Raw genomic sequence first — 21,868 nt, forward strand, 5'->3', positions numbered from 1 at the left:
AGTTTCAACAACGACGATACGTCTTATCGGCATATGAACACGGTGTTGTATTTCAGATGGAGGTATTCTTCTGCCACGCGCCAAAAACAAGCGGTAATATCACAAATAATATACAATACCCGCACAAAAATGCATCATTCAGAAAGCAATGAATTATCTAGACGTAGATTATACACGACCCCCTAATCGAGGACCAGATTTTCAGCATGATGTAAATAGGTGTCGGGGATATGGATCGGCAGAAGCTTTTCGTGACAGTGAACAGCAATCTTCTTTCGTTCCTTTGAATTAACCTTTAGTATGAACTTTAACGAACAAGATCGTCCTTGTCACCAGCGCCTGCTCCGGAATTGGTAAGGCAGTCACCGAAGAATTAGTGTCAAAGGGATTTAAAGTCATCGACCTCTCCAACGATATAAACAAGCTGAAGGTATATTTAATTTTAACATTGTCAAAAATATAATCAAATTGCATATAAAAATTATGAATTATGATTACGGTCTATTTGATGCTACAAATCAGTCAATTAGTAAAATTTTTTCTTCCGATTGATTAATCAAATACTTCGAATCAAATTTGTAGAGTGCTTTATTTAATAACAATAAATGAATTATAATATTAATAAATTATGAGTTAAGCCGATGGCACACAATATTTGTTTTCTTGCTGGATTAGAATCTTGCCATCGTATTGATTACGATGCTGACACTGACAGCAGCCAATACGGTGGCAAGATTCTAATCCAGCTAGCAGTTTTCCAGTAGGAAAACAAGCATCCTGTGTCGCAGACTTTAGTAATCTCTTTTATGATTTCTGTAGCTTCTCGTGGATGAGCTGAAGGACAAATCCGGCAAATTATATCCTCTTCAATGCGACTTAAGTCTTCCGAACGAGATCGAAAGTGCATCGGAGTGGATAGAGAAGAACCTGGGTAGTGTGGACATCTTAGTAAATAGCGCTAGTATTAGCTTAGATGGGTTCAACATCAATGATGATATACAAGAATTTAAAAAGATTATTGATATCAACTTGACTCGCTTCTCACTAAGAAGATTCTGCAATTGAAGGACAAGAGTAGGTATCAATGAAAATTAGAAAAAAATTATTTGTATATCTCTGATAAATAAAAAAAATATTAGAAATCGACAATGGATCATCAATGTCAACGACGTATGCGGATTGAAATTGTTGCCTCTTGTCTCCGACCGACCTCTTTCCCCGGCATATGCTGCAAGCAAGTTCGCGTTGACCGCACTGAGTGAATGTCTTCGTCTGGAGTTGGCCCAAAACGAGTCCAACATCAAAGTGACCGTAAGTAACTTTGAATCGTACTGTAACGAATTGTTTTTTTAAATACTTATGTATAAAGTCAATTTTATCATTGCAACATATGATAAAGTTAAAACTGTTTCAAATTATGATCTCTTAACATTTTATTCGATTGAAAGAAAATTTGGTTTTTCTTACGGAATAAATTCTTACGGACAAAATATATTTAAAACATAGTATTAAGAAAGTTATTGCTTAAAAGTAATAATAATTTGCTTAATAATTTTTTATTAAATAAAAATAAAAAATATTTCAGAAAAAGGTATATTGAAAATTTGACGGTTTATTTTTTTTTTATATCTGTTAACATGATTCATTTTCTTGCAACAGAATATCTGTCCGGGCTTAATGGAGACCGAGCTCAACCAGCAATGGTTAAAAGAAAATTCACGATTGGCTCTAAAACCAAAAGACGTGGCGGACGCTATTCTCTGCTCTGGAGAACGTGCTTATCAAGAATCTTATTATTATACCCATTCGGGAGATTAATTGAGACTGGACGAAATCGTTGTTTATGACGAACATTGTATTTAGAGCACGTATCGTGTGGCAAATCAAAATAAAGCATTAACAATTTTCAAATATGATGTCAATTTTCAAACATGAATTCGTCGTATTTGTCTTAAAATTCTCAGGCTGATTTTATAAGTTTTTATTTTTTACATTTTTTATATTTTTTTATTGGCAATATTATGTACAAGTAACAAATTTTAATAAATAACGTCAACACAATTTTTATATTTTTGCGTATTAATCATCGTGACAATTTTTTAAAACTTCAATGCACATTTTATAAATTTATTTGTTCACTTTTCGCACTTTTTATTCTCTTCTCTAGCTTTTCGTTCTAAATATACATATATATTTTTTTCATATTAACGCAAAAAATGCATAAATAAATAACGTTTTTTGTTAGTCAACTTTTCGATTTGTTCAAATAGAATACATCTCTTATTATAAATCAAATATAAATACAATTATCCTTTAAAGATTTTCATATAAATGCGTGCTTAACTTTGTAGCTTTAAATTTTAAAAAGGCATGCGCCTATTGTACGCTAACAAAGCAGCCTAATAAAGTATTCGATAAAAAAATTTCAAATATAATACTTACCCAAGGTGAAACATGATTATGACTTTTTTATTTACAAATCCATGAAGGCATTAATTCATACCTTAAACGCGTGATATTACTTTAAGTAGATCTATTCATAGGCGATAATTGAAGGAAAATTGTATAAAACAATATCATTCTTAACATATTTATTTTTAATTGTCTCATTTGCCAGCTTAATAATTCACAAGAATTTTTTAAAAGAGTAAGGTACTGTGTAAGAAAAGAATTGCAAAGAAGCGTCATGTTAGGGAAATCCTATTTAATGAAAGTATAAAGCAATCGGTGTTATATTTAGTTGTGAAGTACATCCTAAATTGTATGTCCTGTACAATGTAGAAAATATTTAGGTATGTACAATGCGCGGAATAATAAAATTTTATATATAGCAGATGATAAATTTGTATGTATAATAATATAACAAAAATGCGCAATAGAGAAACTGTTACTATCAATTTGAATAATCATTTTGAATTTTATGGATAAATACACACTATGCAAGACTGTTACAGATTTGACGCTATTCATATTCTTCTTATTACTACACATTGTTCGTACACAATTAACTATAACAGAATAAATATATATAATATATATATATATATATATATATATATAAAATGTGTGTGTGTGTGTGTGTGTATGTATGTGTATAACACAGAAATAACACATAAAATATTAAAAATATACTTATCTGTGATGTTAATTGAACAAAAGAGGCAAAATGTTATAAACTAGTTACTGCTATTGTTGCAAAATCTGTCTTATGAGTTATGTATAACAAATTTCACAACAATGAGAATGAAGCTAAACACAAAGAGGATCGGTTATTAATGCAAACACATTTTAAGACTTTTATCGAGGCAGGCTTTTTATATTGCGTGTTACTAAGTTGCATTTGCCTTGTTGGTGATAAAAATGAAAATACGAATGTAAGAATATTTTCGAAGAGAGCATGCAGAAATAAATATCGATAGTATCTCAGGTATAAACTGTTTGCACAAATACCTTACAGCCATCATCTCATCCGCTTTTCATTTCATCCGTGAGAAAAATGACATCCAATTATCTTGTCAATTGATCTCGCTAAATACGAGTCCAAATTCCGTATCCGACCTAGGAGATAAATCCATGAACCCTATGAAGCGTGAACGATATCATGCTTCCAAATCCACATTCTTCCACATCACATATCGTTCCCTTAATGAATCCGAGTGATCCGGTGAATACAGCGCAGGCAATTTTTATCCTTATCCAAAAATATTCGTCCATGCATACTAATTTATCCCGTTTCGAATCCTGCTAGCATCCTAATCCAAACATATCCGGAGAATCCTGTCCTTCGTACCGTTTGTAAGGAGTTGCTCTAAAATTATGAGGTCGGTTCCCGTCAAGATGACAGACAGGTAGTGTTACTCAAATGTACCATCCTCTTGTTTATGTCAGTTAAATCCTGAAGACACTGTGGTTTACAATGTACGCGAGAAAAAGATGCACTTGACGGTCACGATTGGTCGAGAAAATAGTAATAGTTATCGAAAAACACGTTTTGTTTGACAATTGGACTTTAGATCGCCGATATTATCGAACAATTATTAGACATGCAACAGTTTTTCCAAAGAATCACTTCCACCTTTCACTAAATACGAAATGTTTCATATGTAATGGCTAATAAAATTGAGTTTAGTATTGATGTTATACATTGTATCAAGAAGAGGATAAATATCATGCAGAAAATCCATCCTTAATGATCCGAAAAATTAATCTTCACTAAAGTTCAAAAAACTTTAGTTATAAACCAAACAGAATCCAATTATAGTTGACAATCCATTACTAGTTTGACTCAGATTATAAATGAATTAATAAACGCGCGGAATGCTTTTATTTTCTTTTTAAATCGATACGCGGAAATAATACGCAACTGTAAGCACTTTAATCCTGATAAGCACATAACATAATGAGGAAGTTCCACTCTCGTTATGTTTTTCTTTAAAACAGCGACACACAAAAATATTTAGTTTTAAACTGGGATTCTACTAGTTTTAAAAAGAAATATTAATCGGCATTCATCGCCTCCTCGTAATGGACTTGCCAACGTTTCCTGAGCCAGCAATTGAGAATCCTTTCTCTCTCCTGATCCTGAATTTCCTCTTGAAAGTATCCTGTTTCGCTATTCTCATTTTCATCTATGTCTTTTAATCCTTTTATAATTTATGCTCTCCGTATCGCAAATCCTCCAAAACGCAATCCATCTCATTCCAACGTCAAGCGAATGTATAATTTCCATCCAAGAAGTAAGATCGTGTTGATTTCAGTTTTTCATTCATTGTGTTATAATCCCAATATACAAAAGAAGAAAAAATACATTAGTTTCTTATGTGATGTAAATTAATATTAGATATAGTTTATTAATGCAAATGTAATGCCTGTGATACATATAACTATGAAATTGCATCGTATGTCTAATATAGACTGTATGAATGACATAAAATTTTAGACATTGCATTTTTGGGGAAAAAAAAATTGATATAGCGAAAATTTATCAAATAAAGCTCACAGGATTAGTTTGCAAAAATAGCATGAAATACACAATATCCAATGTTTTCCTTTCCAATGTGTACCACGAGTTTTAGGATATAATAGAAATTTTCAAATGTGCATTTAATTATGCGGTTGTTTCAAATATAAGTGAAAGGAAAACACAAACAGAGAAATGCGAACGACAGTATATTAATTAGTAGTTATTTCACCGCATTTCTCACCGAATTCTTCGTGTATGTTACTTGAAATTCATCTTAATCTGGATATGCTGTAAATGTCCAGATTATTCATATATATAATGCTGTATGTTTTCACATCGAGAAATGTTAAAGATCTAAATAAGTTAGATATTTTGTACTGAAATAACATAAAACGCAATCTGTGTGCAAAATCAGGGAATGACCTATGAAACATTAAAGGTCATCTATTGTCAAATACAATTGCGTGTTATAAAGTGAATTAGATTGTATGGGAGTGATAATAAAAGATTTTTGTGCCAATATAATTATGTGTGGTGTATAATAAATATTAACTGTTACACTCATATATTTCGTTATGTGTATATACGCGATATGTTGTCATCACTACTGATTCGATTTGGAATTATTTTGATTCAAATGATAAGTTGCATAAATGAATCGTGTAAACAATCTTGAGGTATTTATTTCTATATACATATTATCTGTTTTATATATATATATATATATATATATATATATGTATATATATATATAAAATCATATTCTAGATAAATATAAAAAATATATATTTTGTAAGATAAATATAAATACATAGCATGCTATTATTTGAATTTATTTTTTATTGCCAAAGACGCATGTATATACACAATATATTGCATATTATGTAATTTTTTCTCTTAAATTACGGATTTTTTAACAAAAGTTTGTTGGAAAGTGGAAATATGTTAAGAAATCTGCAGCTAGACAGTAGCATACAATTTTTAACATATATGATGTACTAACATCACTGTTATTCCACTTCAATTATGTAGTATGTTAATTCAAGCGATTAGAATATGCAGTATTTATCATATTATAATATAAAATTACTGCGTTATTACAATAATATCAGTAAACTTTAAAACTTATGATGAGAGAAAGGCATCTTAAGCTAAAGTATGTTTTGTATCTATTAGTATCTATAAAATGTGTATTTAAATATGTCAGTATAAACAGTTTACCCATATTCTTGTGTGTTCTATGATAAAGTTTAGAATTTTTATAATATGAGAGATAAAATTGTCTTAATAAATATTACGATGATTTCGACTACAAAGAATGTTAATAAATTCACATAACAGTTATGAGAGATTAGTGAAAACCTTTGTGTTAGGCAAGCTTAAAAATTTCATATTTTACTATGTAAAGTACATCCAAGTACAAATTAAGACTTAAGCCAGGCTTGGAGCTGGTTGCACATTTTGACCGATTTTGCCTACTATCATTTTTATTCTTTTTGTTTCATAACATTTACACTGCGCACGGAGACATAGAACGATCAAGTTCAGAGACGATATTAGCTATAAATCGTACAGAGCACTGTAGGGACTTCGAAATATATTGTCTCGCGTTTATTGTTTACAGAGTTTTATTATTATTATTATGAATATTATTTAGATATTAGAAAATTAAAAATAACTTCAAAATAAAACAGGTTAACTAAGTGTATACACTGAAAAAAAATCTCAAAAACATTTTAATTGATTAAAAAAATATATTTTTAATATATATATAATACATATATATATATAAATATATAATGTACGTAAATATATAAATAAATAAATATATATAACTGTTGTGTTTTTCTCCGTGTCTAAATCCATTCTTGGAATGCCAACGTTTCGTGAGCCTTGCTCACGAAACATAATAAATAAATATATATATATATATAAAACATATAAATATATATATATACATATACATATATATATTGTATATATATATATATATATATATGTGTGTGTATATATGTATATATCTAAATATATTTTGAAGTATAACTTTTGATTTTTTAACATCCAAATAATATTAATAACAATAATAAACTCTGTAAACAGTGAACGCGGAGCAATATGTTTCGAAGTCCTATAGCCCTACATTATCCTATATGATTTACAGTTAATATCGTCCCTGAACTCGATCGTTCTATGTCTCCGCGCGCAGTCTAAATGTTATAAAACAAAAGGAGTAGGATGATAGTAGACAAAATCGGTCGAAATGTGCAATCCGGCTCCAGGTCTGAGTATAATAAAATAATCGCCATTGTTAGAAACGTATATTAACAAAAAGTAAAAAGTTATTGTCTAGTAAAAATATTCACCGCAGATATCAATTCTTTTTGTTTATCTATATCAAAATAAAAGCCAGAATAAATTGACAGCTAAGAGTTTAAGGTCTAAGTCTGATTTTGTCAAAAGGCTCATTAATACTTCAAAATTGTTACACATTTCAGTAGTAGTGATGACAAAAGAACTTGGCAAATATGTGGAGGAATGTATCTTTAAATGTAGAAGATTAGATCCAACAATTTGAATGATAAACAGTTACATGTGATTTCGAGCACGATTTCATTTTTGAGACTAATAAAATTCGATACAGTAACTATATCTTAGGTAATCATCTTAAAAAGTTCCATAATATGAAATTTTTATTAGAATAACAACTAAAAATGAAATCGCTAAATTAACTTGCTTTTGAGTCGAATGATAAGATATGCTTATTTGGAAAGCAAGGAACTTAAAGAATAATCGTGACGTATGTATGTACGAAATAAACCGTGCTCTAATTATACATCAGATATACAATACAATCAATTGCTAAATTGATTGTATTTAATACAATTAGTTATTAAATTCAAGCAATATTAAGAAAATAATTTAAATCTTTTTACAAAAATCGGTGTTTGAATTAGATTTGGAAATTTTTATCGAGTGAAATTTAAATCGGCAATAATGAAACATGGTAAAGAGTAAATATCAATATAAACCTGTACTTATATTACCATGTGAAACACATACGTACATACTAGTCGTAAGAGCGAGATCTGGAACGAGATCTTGATCGCGAGTAATTACGTCGCAACGGCGAATAAGTGGGAGAACCACGACGTCGTGGACTGTAGCTACGTGAACGAGTACGACCCCTTTCTCTATCTTCACTGCGTCCTCTATCGCCACCACTGTGATCTTCCTTCACACGGATGTAAGCTACTTCACCCTAGATATTAAATCAAACAATCAAAGCATATAAAACGTAAAAAGATATACAATTGGTCAAAAATATTTGAAAGACATTTTGTTTATAAAGAATTATAAAGAGTTATAGTATCAACAGTCTGATATCAGACTATGGGTTGCTGATTACGGTTCTTCCTAATTAATGGTTCTATTTCAACCAATTACGATACAGTAAGTCCAAACGTGCTGCATCGTGATTGGCTGAAACAAAACAGAATAACTAGAAACCAGTAACCCATAGTATGATATAAGTTTTGTTCGTTTTGTCTCTCGGGAGCTACTCGGAATGATCCAGCGTACTTGAAATATAGGATTCACACTACGTATGACATCTGTCATATGACATCTGACATTCATTGTTACGATGAATATGTTATGCTTATAGGTTCATTCGAAGCAATTCCTGAGAGACACAATACTATAGCATATACATGATTAGGATAACAGTGAAGGATCATACCTCATGAGATCTAAATCTCGAATCATCTAACTTCTTCACAGCGTACTTCATGTCGTCGTGTCTCAAAAATTCAACAACACCAGTGCCATCTTTATAAACGTCTGCGAAGCAGACATCACCAGCCTCGCGCATGTGATCTTTGAGATCTTGCCAGCTTCCCGATGGTGGCAAACCACTAACCAAGACTCTGTATTGTGATCGTCTAGCGGGTGGACCGCGTCCGCGAGAATTGCTCATCTCACCGCGACCACCTCTACCACTATCTCCAGCTCCACGTCCACCACGGAAATTATTGCTAGGACCACCTCCACGTGGAAACTCGACTCTCAATCTGTAGCCATCATAGTCGTAACCATCTCTTGCATGTACCGCATCTTCGGCATCTCTGAAAAATGAACATTATTCATTACATATACTAAAATCAAAGTAAATGTAATTTTCAAGTAGAATGTCTACTTGTAAATCTTTAGTGAACTTGCAAAATAACATTATAATATTAATCGCGTTAAATATTGTAATGAACAGAAATGATAAATATTTATAAATAAACCAAAACTGGTATAAATAACATATACAACAGAAAAAAATTTATACTTGAAATGATGTAGTATACTTTGTTTCTATCTTAAAATAATATATATTGCTCATTTGCTACAATCACGATACAATTAAAAAAAAAACAAAATTTTCCAGAAAATAAATTTAAATGTCTCAAATCATTAAAATTTTATGTATTATTTTATATATTAATTTAATATTAACTTTAAAATGCAATTTTGATAGAATAATCGATTACAGGGAAATAAAAATGTTCTTTTAAATTTTTTATGTTGCTGTTCTTTTTTTGCAAACAACTCAAAAATAATATTGAATTATTTCATTGTATAGCAAATAAATGATATTTTATGGGCCATTCACAAATGGAAATATTACGTAGTAAGCTATAAACTGTAAGAAATTGATCAAACAAAGTCGATTGTTCTCTTCACGTTCAATCTCTCATGACTGATTGATTTTTTATGATTTACGAATTACTTCATATTTCCACGTAGACGGTTCTTTATAAAAACAACTATATGCGTTTTTAAAATTCTTTCTCTAGTTAACAATTTAAATCTTTTGCGATTTTTGTAAAGAAAAAGAATTTTATTATTGCGTTTGCAAAAACAATAGTGTTTTTTTCATTATTCGCATGAGTCAAGAAAAATTGCTTCACAAATGTAAGAGAAGTAAATAATTTTCGATTAAAATACATATTAATGGATTTCGTCATCCTCATTCGATAAACTACGTCGCGACGCTTCATGTTCGATGTCGCGCACGAGGTCACGCAAACTTGAATTAACGACGTACGTCGAAGCGGGAGTTGTGTACGTGTAAATAGCGCATAGGCGGAGACACGCCACAACGACGCAGCGTGAATTCGTGGTAATATGTATATCTCTCACGCTGATAACTCACCTTGGATCGTCGAATTCAACGAAAGCGAAAGGCGGACCCCGTCGATTTTTCAGGTCAACGAAAGTAACTTTACCGAATTTGTAGAAGAGATCTTGGATGTCCTTCGTACGAATGTCCGGTGGCAGATTGCCCACGTATATTCTACACTCATTCCTGCCGCCGTGCGACATTGTATACTATTTCCTGTCCCGCGGATGACGTACTTTCGTATAGCGTACGTGGCGTATTCGCGGAAATAAAAATACGGATACTGGTGATCAGTGGACGAATATGAACACTACGAATGATAAAACGATAACGGCGGCAAGATCGGCGTTGATCGGCGTGCGAACTGCGATCCGAAGCAATCGAAGAGTTCCTCGGTCACCATCGGTCGAACTCAATCGAATTCAACCGAAATGAACCGAGAGCCCATGATGTAAAGGCGCGTTCACACTTCGACGGAAAAGCAGAAAGCGGAAAAGCAGTGGCCAATCAGAACTCGCGCTGATAGTAAGTCTGAGCACAAGAATTATCGTAACTTACTTAGAGACTTAAGTTGTAGACGTAAGTAACGCACAAGCTTTGGCGTATAACGTACGATTTATTACCAGTTATTACGATTTATTATATCTCTTGGAGACATGACAATAAACTTAGTTAATTAATAAGTTGTACATCATACGTGACGTATATTCAGGGAACAGAGAATAAGAATTTCAACCTATCAGAAATCATGTATTGTGGAATACACAAGTTTCTGATAGGTTGAAATTCTTGTTCTCTGTTTTCTGTTCCTTTTATTGTGCAAAAACCCTAAAAGATGTGCTCGTTTTCGAGACGAATTTCGTACCGTTCTGCGCATAATCAGAAGTGGCCATTTTAAACATTTGCAGCGCGGTAACTTTGAAATGACGCGCAAAATGACATTTTTCGCGATAATGAATACGTGTTAAATAAAAACGTGCACAAATAGTTTTATTAAAAAAAGGATGCAGAAATTTGCATTTCTTTTGATTTCCGAAAGATCTCGAAAACAAAGTACACTTTTTATATTTTCTACTGGCGTTAACGTAACCGACGAGAAAAATCGTCATTGAAGTTTAGGGTCATTTCATATAAACTTGCATAGCCGCATAAATATATGTATAAAGAAAATCAATTTTACGTTTGTCTTTATAACAAAAATGTGATTAGATAATTTCTTGCATATTTCCCTTAAGCGGGAAATACAGACTCTTGCATAACGCATAACACATGAGGTATAAGAAATTGAACCAATCAGAGTTCTTTATTTCACGGAAAGGAAGGAAACGGAAAACTTCGATTGGTACATTTTCTCATGCATTAAGTCGGTTCTACATTAGTTACAAGCTGATCGTAAGTTTGTTGCGACAATCAATCTGAAGCTTGCATTTTGAAATCAATAGTTCATATTGACTGTCGCAATAAACTTGCGATCGGCTTGCAACTAATGTAGAACCGGCTTAATGCGTTATGTAAGAGTCTGCTCCCCGTTTTATAACCACTGCACACTGAATGCGATGAGCGATGAACGACGAGCGATATCCAATAAAAACTCTGCTTTTTCTCACGTGACGATGCAAAGCAAAGCTCTCATTGAATATTGCTCATCGCTCATCGCTTATCGCGTCCAATGTGCAATAGGCAATAGGCCGAGAAAAAATGCGACAGCCTATCGAAAGCAATCAAAATCTCGATGCGAACTAGTTTTCATGACAACGATAAATTTATCGCGCATGTGATGGAATAGGTAGGGGGGGGGGGGAATTTTCCAGGGATGTTCTGCGTGAATATTACATCTATCTTCATTAATAGGCTATGTTCCAAAATTTCCTCCGAGGAAATTTTTATTCGAAATATATAGTACACGTAACGTATACTATAGCATATTGAGTAAAATCTTCCTCGGAGAGGAAGTTTTGGAATGTAGCCTAAATAAAATAGTTTTCAATAATTTGAATAACAAAAAAGTACGCTAACTTTGAAATGGAAAAAAAGGAAATTAAAATATTTTTATGTGGTATTTACGTATAAGGAGCTCCTCACAATAAAAGGAACAAGAAACAGAGAACAAAGAATAAGGGGCTTCGCACAATAAAAGGAACAGGAAACAGAGAACAGAACAGAGAATAAGAATTTCAACCTATCAGAAACTGTGTATTCCACAATACATGATTTCTGATAGGTTGAAATTCTTATTCTTTGCGCTCTGTTCCTCTAACAGCGTTGACTAAAATATGATCTGATAGGTTAGTCTGGTTTTTGTTCAGCAATTTGTTTTTACAAGGAAGAATAATTGATTGTCACGATCACAGGTTCTTAATAAAACATTTAGGCGTATATATAGTTCGATTTCATATTTAAGATTGTTCTCGAGCGATATTTATGTATATCGTCTAATTTTATATTCATTGATTTTATCTGAAATCGTAGTGATCTTAAAACTTTATCCAGCCAATGAAATGTCAGCAAATCATTTTCAGCTTAAAAAGAAAAAGAAACAATATTCGTAGTTCAAAATATTCTCTTTTGCTACAAATATTTCGCTTTTTTTTCGAAACAATTTCAATCTTCGCGAATCGTCTTTTTTTTCTTGATTTTTCTATTGAGAAATTCGTTATGTCGCCTCATTGAAACGCGGCATGAGATTTCGGGCGTAGACCGGGCGCGCTCTATACCGACCTTAGGAGCTCCGCGCAGCCCAGCGGAAATAATGACGTCAGAAACAAGTCAAGACGCAAGCGATAGGCAAATGCCAACGGAGTGATACATCCAGACACATCGAAAGGGGTGTTACGGTACTCATCTGACCGTATCCATCGTATCGTATCTCGGCGTCCCATTTAATGCGGTCAATCTCGTACTATTCTGTATTGCTATATCGCATAGTTAACGTGCGAGTTCCGATTATTCCGACTTATCGTTGTTGACAGCAGTTGAAGCCGTCGGTGGTTCGCTTTCCTTTTCGAGTATCTTCTTGGGTGTTTTCTCAATGCCGGACTCGTACGTATATACCTTCCTTATCTACGTTACCTTTTCTTTCTCACTAGCAAGGATACGAAGGCTATACGAAGATACGTGATGCTCCTTCCAAAAATGTCGTTATCATGGATACCATGACGGATAGAGATACGCAAAATCCACATTGTATCCATTAGAATCGAATTAAACGATGAACGTGTTTCATTCTGGAATGTCACGAGTTCTTGTCACACATTCGCTAGCCGAAGACGCAAAGCTGGAAGAGGAATGATTCATGATACTTACGTTTGACAAGATAATTCCTGACTCGAATTTTAATTAATTTAATTTTCGATAATTGTTTTTTTGTTCATAGAATCGATAAATTTACTTGTTCAGTTCCACAGTGCAAGATTAACTTTAATCTTGGTTCAATTTGCTCTTTATCTTTTTCTAATTCTTAGAATTAGAAAAAAATGAACAGTTAGTTGAATTTAGATTAAAATTAGATTGATAGAAACAGACATAATTCTAATAACTAGAAAAAAAAGTAAATAGGAAGTTAAATTAAGATCAAAATTAATCTTATTTGTATGTAGAACTGTGTTTGTATGTATGGGTCTTAGTTAAAAGTTAGAGAAAAAGATTAAGGAAATATTAGGAGAAGTTAATGGAAAATTCAGCATTTGTGTAAAAAAAAAATCTGATACTTCTCTTGATTCAACAATAGTTAATTCTGTAATTAGTATGAATTCAATTATATTAAAATTATTTTTTATTTATATTTTTGTTATAGAATGAAATTGAATAACATTTATAAGTGCTGTGACTTCAAATTGTGAAAAATAATTAGTTTAAAATAATTGTCGTAGAAGAATTTTAAATTGATTTGAAGAATTAATTAAAACAAGAAAGAAAATGCTTTATAAGAATGCATGAGCAAATTGTTCAACTTTCTGTATATAAAAGTGCATGTTAGAAAAAAATTTTATTGCTAATACAAATTAATAATGTAAAAAACTTTACACATGTATTAAGCATTAATTTCAGAATTATTTTATACCTGCAAGTTTGGCATTATAAATTTATATACTGGAAATCTTTTTTTTACAATTGCAGAATAAATATTAATACGATAAATATGTCCGACCACTTTGGACCAATCGCTCCAAAATGGGATCCCAAGAACTTGGAGATACGGACTATGTCTGTGGAAAAGACGCTAGAGCCGCTTGTGCTCCAAGTTACTACATTGGTGAACACAAAAGGACCCAGCAAGAAAAAGAAAGGAAAGTCAAAAAGAGCAAGCGCGCTTGTCGGAACTGTGGAAAAGGCGACTGCCAATTTTATTGAAAAGGGAGAGAAGATTGCCTATGAAAATCCGGATATCACAGCGGAGATGCTAAGTGCTGTAGAGGAAGTGAGGAAGACAGGAGCAGCAATGAGTATTGCTGCTAGGTACAATAAATAAATTCACATATCTATAATCAATCTGCTAATTATAATTAGTATCACGTTCCTGTTTCATTAATACAATATGAAAATTTATTTATACAGAGAATTTTCCGAGGATCCATGTTCATCTTTGAAACGAGGCAACATGGTGCGCGCCGCGAGGAATTTGCTGTCAGCAGTGACCCGTTTGCTCATTCTAGCAGACATGGTGGACGTCTATCATCTTTTGAAATCGCTGTATGTTGTGGAGGATGATCTGAAGAAATTAAAGAACGCTTCTTCACAGGGAGAATTAATTCAGAATATCAAAGAATTTGGTAGAAACGCCGCCGAATTGATTCACCAGGCGGCTAAGCGTCAACATGAGTTGAAAGATCCACAGCTTAGAGACGATTTGGCGGCCGCCCGGGCCGTCTTGAAGAAGCATTCCACCATGTTGCTCACTGCGTCGAAGGTGTACGTGCAGCATCCCGATTTAGCGGCGGCCAAGGCAAATCGCGATTATGTATTGAAACAAGTATGCGAGGCCGTGAATACGATAAATGATGTTGCTCAAGGGAAAACACCGCCCGATAGCCAACATCCTTACGATGGCCCTGGCGAATTGGCTGCTGCATTGGATGACTTTGACGAGAGGATGGTGATGTCTCCGCTCGCCTACAACGAGGTTCGTACGCGACCGAGTCTCGAAGAGAGATTGGAGAGTATTATCAGCGGTGCCGCATTGATGGCAGATTCATCGTGCACTCGGGACGAACGTAGAGAGCGCATCGTTGCTGAGTGTAACGCAGTCAGACAGGCGCTTCAAGACCTTCTAAGCGAATACATGAATAACGTAAGTAGAGAACTGTGATTATAATTATATGAAAAAATATATGCGAATATAATAGCGTTTGTATTGGGTCATCTAAAAAGTATCCGCGGTTTTTTGTCACTAGATGGTGTTGACATCAATATTATATTGAAGAGATGTAAAAGAAATAAATATATTGAAATATATAAAATATCTAGCTCGTGATTGTTAAGCAAAAATTTAATAGTAATTACAAAGATCAAAAAGCACGAGCAACGTTTATTGGATTTTTAAAAATAAACTAATAATTTATTACAATACATACATTAAAAATCAAACTAGTTTTTAATCTATACATTAATCGGAAATGTTTCGACTGTACTAAGTCTTCTTCAGTTCATATATAAAAAGTAATTAAACATTGGAAAAAAAGGTACAATATATTAAAAACATGAAACTAATATGACTTTATGTTTTTTTAATATATCTTTTAATGTATCTTTCTTTCTAATGTTTAATTAATTTTTGTATATAGTCTGAAGAGAACTTAGTACAGTCGAAACATTTCCGATTGTATAGATTAAAAACTAGTTTAATTTTAATGTATGTATTGTAATAAACTAGTTCATTTTTAAAGATCCAATAAATGTTGTTCGTGCTTTTTGACCTTTCTAACTACTAAATAATATATGTTTTAAAAATCCACTAGATTAATATATTGAATAATTATATGTTAGTTAAGTTTAATTATAGCATTATTATTATAATATTATTAATATAATATTATTAGTAATAATTTATTGTATCTTTACTATGAAATAGAGTGATTATTTTAATTGGAATAATTTGAAACTAAAAAGCCAAGGTGTTATTTACATAAATATATATTACTCATTATAATATATATATATTACTCATTCTATTTTTAAGCTTTAAACAAGATTTTGTTTGTTATTAGTTCTACAATATTCTACATTAAAAATACATAAAATTTTAGACAGCATACTGGTATTTACACATATAGGATGCAATTAATTTTTTTTATTAAAATGATATTTATTCTATTGATTTGTTTTTGTTGGTGATGGCCAGTTACAGCGCGCTCGGGGTGGGAGACGGGTAAATATGCGAAGTAATTCTACAATTTCTATGGGTTTTGTTGCGCATATACACATTACCTTAGATCTCTCACACACTACCAATGCATATTTATTATTATTATTTAATGACCAGCACTAATCATTAGCTTGTAATTAGTTATGTGCTTATGATTCATTTTAATTATTTTTGTAATTCTCTTCACTCTTATATGTGAATATTAAATAACTAATATCTCACATTGTAGTTACGTAAAATAACAAAAATTTAAACACAATAAACAATGCAATAAACGAAATAATAGATTAGCATAACTGTAGAAAATTAGAACTGTATATATAATTATGCACACAATTCATGTAGTGTATAAATATATATATATAAAACTTGTAAATATACCGCTTGCAATCATGTCTAAAAATTATCATATGATCAAATAGTATTTTTTAAGATATTTTATTCCCATTTATATTAATAACATTATTTTGACGATTTGGTTATGTATCCTTCTCCTATATAATATATACATTTATTTGTTTTTATAATCGGATTTAAACTAACAATAATGTCGAATAAAGCAATTGTTTATAGCTGTAAATTTTTAATATAAAAATATTTTTGAGTTTGACCGAAATTAAGCGATGAATCTATGTTGACAGATGGGTGTTAAGGAACAATCTGAAGGCTTAGAAAGGGCTATAGATCACATGTGTAGGAAGACCCGTGATCTTCGTAGACAGTTGCGCAAAGCCGTGGTGGATCATGTATCAGATAGTTTTCTGGAAACAAGCGCACCATTACAAGCTCTGTATGAAGCTGCGGAAAAAGGCTGGGTCAAGGAAGTAGAAGAATACGCACTCATTTTCACGGAGCACGCGAATAAATTAGTTGAGGTAAACGATCCTTATATAAATAAATGTTCTTCTGAATACACATTTTACATATGTCATACACAAATATTTTAGAATACCTTGTGTGATAAGAAGATTAATTGTTTGTTTACTTTGAAACAGGTGGCCAATTTAGTATGCAGTATGTCTAACAATGAAGATGGCGTAAAGATGGTTCGTTATGCTGCTGCGCAGATCGAGAACTTGTGCCCGCAAGTGATTAATGCAGCGCGTGTGTGGGCCGCACGAAACTCGGACGTTGCGAAGGACAACATGAAGGTGTTCCGCCAAGCGTGGGAGAATCAAATGCGTGTCTTGACAGAGGCCGTGGATGACATTACCACAATCGACGATTTTCTAGCGGTTTCTGAGAATCATATCCTTGATGATGTCAACAAGTGCGTACTGGCGTTACAAGTACGTCCTGGCGACGCCGATACCCTGGATAGACATGCGGGCGCGATACTCGGCCGTTCCGCCAGAGTGTGCAACGTTGTGCAAGCCGAGATGGACAACTATGAGCCTTGCATCTATACCAAGCGAGTTCTCGAAGCGGTGAAGGTTCTGAGGAAACAAGTGATGCCCAATTTCGAGCAACGTGTGGAAGAGGCTGTAAATGCGCTGCGCAGTAATCCGGCACAGGAAGTGGACGAGAATGACTTCATTGATGCATCCAGATTGGTATACGATGGAGTTCGTGAGATCAGGCGAGCTGTGCTCATGAATAGGGTAAGAAAACTTGTCATCATGTCTGTCTAAATTTTGTAAATTGTAATTATTTTAATTCGTTGTCATTTTTCAGGCGGACGAAGACCTGGATCCTGAAGATGTGGAATTGGATGAGCATTACACATTGGAAACACGCAGCAAGTCTAGTGCTCAGACTGGAGAACACGGCGTGGATGAGTATCCAGAGATCAGTGGCATCACAACTGCCCGCGAAGCGATGAGAAAAATGCCAGAAGAGGACAAGCAGAAGATTCTGCAGCAGGTTGAGTACTTCAGAAGCGAGAAACTCAAGTTCGACAAAGAGGTAGCGAAATGGGATGACGCTGGCAATGATATCATTGTTCTTGCTAAGCATATGTGCATGATTATGATGGAGATGACTGACTTTACTCGTGGACGAGGCCCCTTGAAGACTACCATGGATGTCATAAACGCGGCAAAAAAGATCTCCGAAGCTGGTACGAAATTGGATAAATTGACTAGACAGATTGCCGATCAGTGCCCAGAGAGTTCCACAAAGAAGGATCTCCTTGCATACTTGCAACGCATAGCGCTCTATTGCCACCAGATGAATATCACAAGTAAAGTGAAGGCGGATGTGCAGAATATCAGTGGCGAGCTGATCGTTTCCGGCCTAGACAGCGCAACCTCCCTCATACAGGCTGCCAAAAATTTGATGAACGCCGTCGTGCTTACCGTCAAAGCTTCCTACGTCGCGTCAACGAAGTATCCACGACAATCTACAGTAACGGTAAGTTGCATTAATATTTATTAATTCTGCAGCAGCTCGATATATTATCAATTTAATTTATTCTTAGAAACTAGGTAGTAATTTATCATCTTTTAAAGTTTATCCCTGTATTCTTTATCTTTCATCAGCACTAGATATAATATTTTTGACAATAAAAATGCTACATATCTCCATTTAAAACTTTAAAATTAATTGCGTATCCTATTTTTTTTATGAAATTTTTTTGCTGTACACTAATATACATGGATTTTCAGTATGTAAGTATGTCAGTTTAACACAAATCATCCATGCACAAATATTATAGAATTTTAATAATCTTATTAAATATTAGAGATTCAAAAATTTATAGTTATATTTAATATTATAAGTTTAATATTATGTTACATATAAATATGTTAAAATATAACAGCGACAAAATAATTAATATAATCTGAACATGATATGATTATAAAATTAATTACAAAAATATAGATTATGTATATATAATAATACGAATTTATTATGTTTTGATTAGTCTCCTATCGTCATATGGAAGATGAAAGCCCCAGAGAAGAAACCGTTAGTGCGTCCTGAGAGACCTGAGGAAGTTAGAGCGAAAGTACGTAAAGGTTCGCAGAAGAAAGTGCAGAATCCTATACATGCACTCTCAGAATTTCAGAGCCCTACCGAGAGCGTATAAGCTCTCTAGATGTAAGTAAACGATAACATAATGTACCAGGAATAACATAATGTAATACTACAATATTTGTAATTTTTGCTCGATCAATGCGAGACGACCAACATGAAAAAAAATCATGTTTAGAACCATCAGATATTGATCGGACATAGTACAAATACTGTAGCACGACATTGCAAGACGTATTATTATACAGCATCATTTTTTAAGAATTGTATAAGGCCAAAATATTTTATTTTCGATGATGTTTAAGATGTTTAAGAAGAATATCTATTAATCATTATGAAGTGACGTGTAACTCTCTGTGTGAGAGTGATCGACTTGTAGTCTGAGATGAGGTTCTGAGTAATCCTGATTCTCATATTTCATGTATATCTCGGTTTTATCGAGATTATAAACATTATTTGAGAGTTGAACATTATAAGTAAAGGAATATAAGGTGAATGATAATAGTTTGGGAATCCATATTTCATTTATATTTACATTTATCTATTAATAATTATATGGTATGCTATACATGAGTATTTTAAGTATGTTATTATTTGTTAATTGCGAATACAATAATTATAATACAGATGAATACACATAATCCTGATGAATATTCGATTTTGAGGAAGATTTCAGAGGAAGGTTACGAATTAAAAAAGGCTGATATGTACGTATATTTCAGGTCTTATAGGGGCACAATTAAAGATAATGACTCTACGTTACAGTATATTTGTTAATGAATTTATGCTGCATGATCATCTTTATATTCGAGAATTTTTAGATTTCCTATATCATTTATTTTTTCTAGCTGTAAGAGTGATATGTATAGCTTACTCAAGCAGCAAATTGCAAAGGTCCTGGTACTTCCTGTTTATTAATTTGAGAACAATTTTTGTTTTATATTGTGTATTTAGTCATTTTTATTGTATATGTATATTTATCATTAAGATTTATTATTAATATTTTTGCGAACAATGTCCAGCATTCATAGTCAGTTCTCATATTTAAGATAAGTAGTTATAAATAGTCTTTTAAACTGTTATAAATAGAGAGCCTTAGCAGAGTATTAGCATTGAGACATGACTTTAACACGATCTTGAAATAAGAACGGACTATGAATATTGGCCAATTATGATATATAGATTGGAAATGGTTTTTGTATATAAATTTTTCTTTTCGTGGATAAATTCTATTATCTTTTGGTAATTCTCATACGAAGCTCAGATAGAGTCGATGAAACTTAATCATGGATTGACACAGTATTGTATCGAAATAAAGAGACTGCAGATTAAACTATTTAGTATATTAACTTGTATATAAGTAAAATATGCCCATATTATTTTTAATTTTTGTATAACGAACAACTAAATGAGAAAAGGAGTATGTGCGCGAAGAAAGGAAATTTCAATTCCCATTTAGTCCATATTGCAACGATAATAATCTTTTACTAACGATAATGATCTTTTACTGTAATAATCGAGGATTGATGTTACATATTAAAGATATTGTACTTCGTGCAACACATTTGCAATACTAATAAGATTTCAATTATTGAAAGGCCAAAAGAAACCTAGAGCAGTATACATATTGCTCTATATATTAAGTAATTCTATATATATATATCTATATATATATATATATATATATATATATATCTATATATATATATATATATCTTTCTATTTATAAATACGTTTTTCGTATTTTGTAATATACGAAGTTCTCAAATAAGATATCAAGTATTGCATTCAAATAGTTCTCTATCGTCTATAAATAGAGTTGATAGAAAGATAACATAGATATAAGATTATATGTCATATATCAAAGACGATTTATTCATAACTAATTTTTTCGGTATGATAATTTCCTTTTATGCACATGGATAATTTTATTTTGTTTTGCATAATTCTTTAGATAGAATTATGATGTATCAATGCCATTCTCTGATTCGTAATAATTTTTATAATTGCAAAAAATGCGCGCAATGGTACAAGATTTATTAATGCTACACATATCAACATAATTTGTTACTTATCTGTGCACTAACTATGTAGATAATAATGCTGTACTTCCGATTTATCTTACATAACGTATTATTTCAGTATTCTGATACAGACGCATATACACATATTCTTATATTATGGTTTAGAGTTTAGATACTTTACGTAAAATCGAGCCATCGATTACTATATAAAACGGATGCCAATATTATATAATAAATCGGCATCGCCTTTTTTATTATAAAATAAGTATTAATTATACTGAAGTTACTTTTAAGAATAAAACATTGTAACTGATATGCTGCCAAATATAAGGCGATGCATTTCTCATAATAATGACCTGTTTATTATTTAGCATGTA

The 21,868-nt window shown here is 32.3% G+C and overlaps 2 protein-coding genes and 1 pseudogene across 4 annotated transcripts; 2 read left to right on the plus strand and 1 right to left on the minus strand.

Annotated features, from left to right (window-relative positions):
- Window positions 1-304: 304 nt before the first annotated feature.
- On the plus strand, window positions 305-1,822 carry LOC105144228 (farnesol dehydrogenase-like; annotated as a pseudogene). The gene is made up of 3 exons (XR_015544353.1): window positions 305-430; window positions 820-1,311; window positions 1,660-1,822. The product of XR_015544353.1 is annotated as a farnesol dehydrogenase-like (transcript).
- A 754-nt stretch (window positions 1,823-2,576) lies between these two features.
- Window positions 2,577-10,616, minus strand: SF2 (splicing factor 2). The gene is made up of 4 exons (XM_011052937.2): window positions 10,164-10,616; window positions 8,703-9,087; window positions 8,028-8,222; window positions 2,577-5,251 (listed from the first exon to the last, which is right to left on the minus strand). The coding sequence occupies exons 1-3, from the start codon at window positions 10,331-10,333 to the stop codon at window positions 8,031-8,033; spliced, it is 747 nt and encodes a 248-aa protein (XP_011051239.1). The 5' UTR covers window positions 10,334-10,616; the 3' UTR covers window positions 2,577-5,251; window positions 8,028-8,030.
- A 2,203-nt stretch (window positions 10,617-12,819) lies between these two features.
- alpha-Cat (catenin alpha) lies at window positions 12,820-21,843 on the plus strand. 2 transcript variants are annotated; one of them, XM_011052933.2, is made up of 8 exons: window positions 12,820-13,169; window positions 14,247-14,585; window positions 14,685-15,417; window positions 16,468-16,494; window positions 17,133-17,366; window positions 17,487-18,092; window positions 18,166-18,843; window positions 19,358-21,843. In XM_011052933.2, exons 1-8 carry the CDS (start codon window positions 13,159-13,161, stop codon window positions 19,520-19,522), a joined length of 2,793 nt encoding a protein of 930 aa, XP_011051235.1. In that variant the 5' UTR covers window positions 12,820-13,158; the 3' UTR covers window positions 19,523-21,843. The 2 variants fall into 2 exon arrangements, with proteins under 2 accessions (XP_011051235.1, XP_011051237.1); XM_011052935.2 differs by lacking the exon at window positions 16,468-16,494.
- Window positions 21,844-21,868: the final 25 nt, after the last annotated feature.

The sequence above is a fragment of the Acromyrmex echinatior genome, chromosome 1, assembly GCF_024713525.1.
Source record: "Acromyrmex echinatior isolate Ae372 chromosome 1, ASM2471352v2, whole genome shotgun sequence".
NCBI classification, from domain to species: domain Eukaryota; kingdom Metazoa; phylum Arthropoda; class Insecta; order Hymenoptera; family Formicidae; genus Acromyrmex; species Acromyrmex echinatior.

Bases quoted from the DNA above. Each gene is read 5' to 3' on its own strand.
- SF2 (XM_011052937.2), bottom strand. From the start codon at position 10,333: ATGTCGCACGGCGGCAGGAATGAGTGTAGAATATACGTGGGCAATCTG. The intron at 9,088-10,163 runs GTGAGTTATCAG...TTCATTTTTCAG, and splicing joins GTTGAATTCGACGATCCAAG to AGATGCCGAAGATGCGGTAC. The intron at 8,223-8,702 runs GTATGATCCTTC...TTTAATATCTAG, and splicing joins CGAGATTTAGATCTCATGAG to GGTGAAGTAGCTTACATCCG.
- alpha-Cat (XM_011052933.2), top strand. The intron at 18,093-18,165 runs GTAAGAAAACTT...GTCATTTTTCAG, and splicing joins GAGCTGTGCTCATGAATAGG to GCGGACGAAGACCTGGATCC. The intron at 18,844-19,357 runs GTAAGTTGCATT...TGTTTTGATTAG, and splicing joins CACGACAATCTACAGTAACG to TCTCCTATCGTCATATGGAA.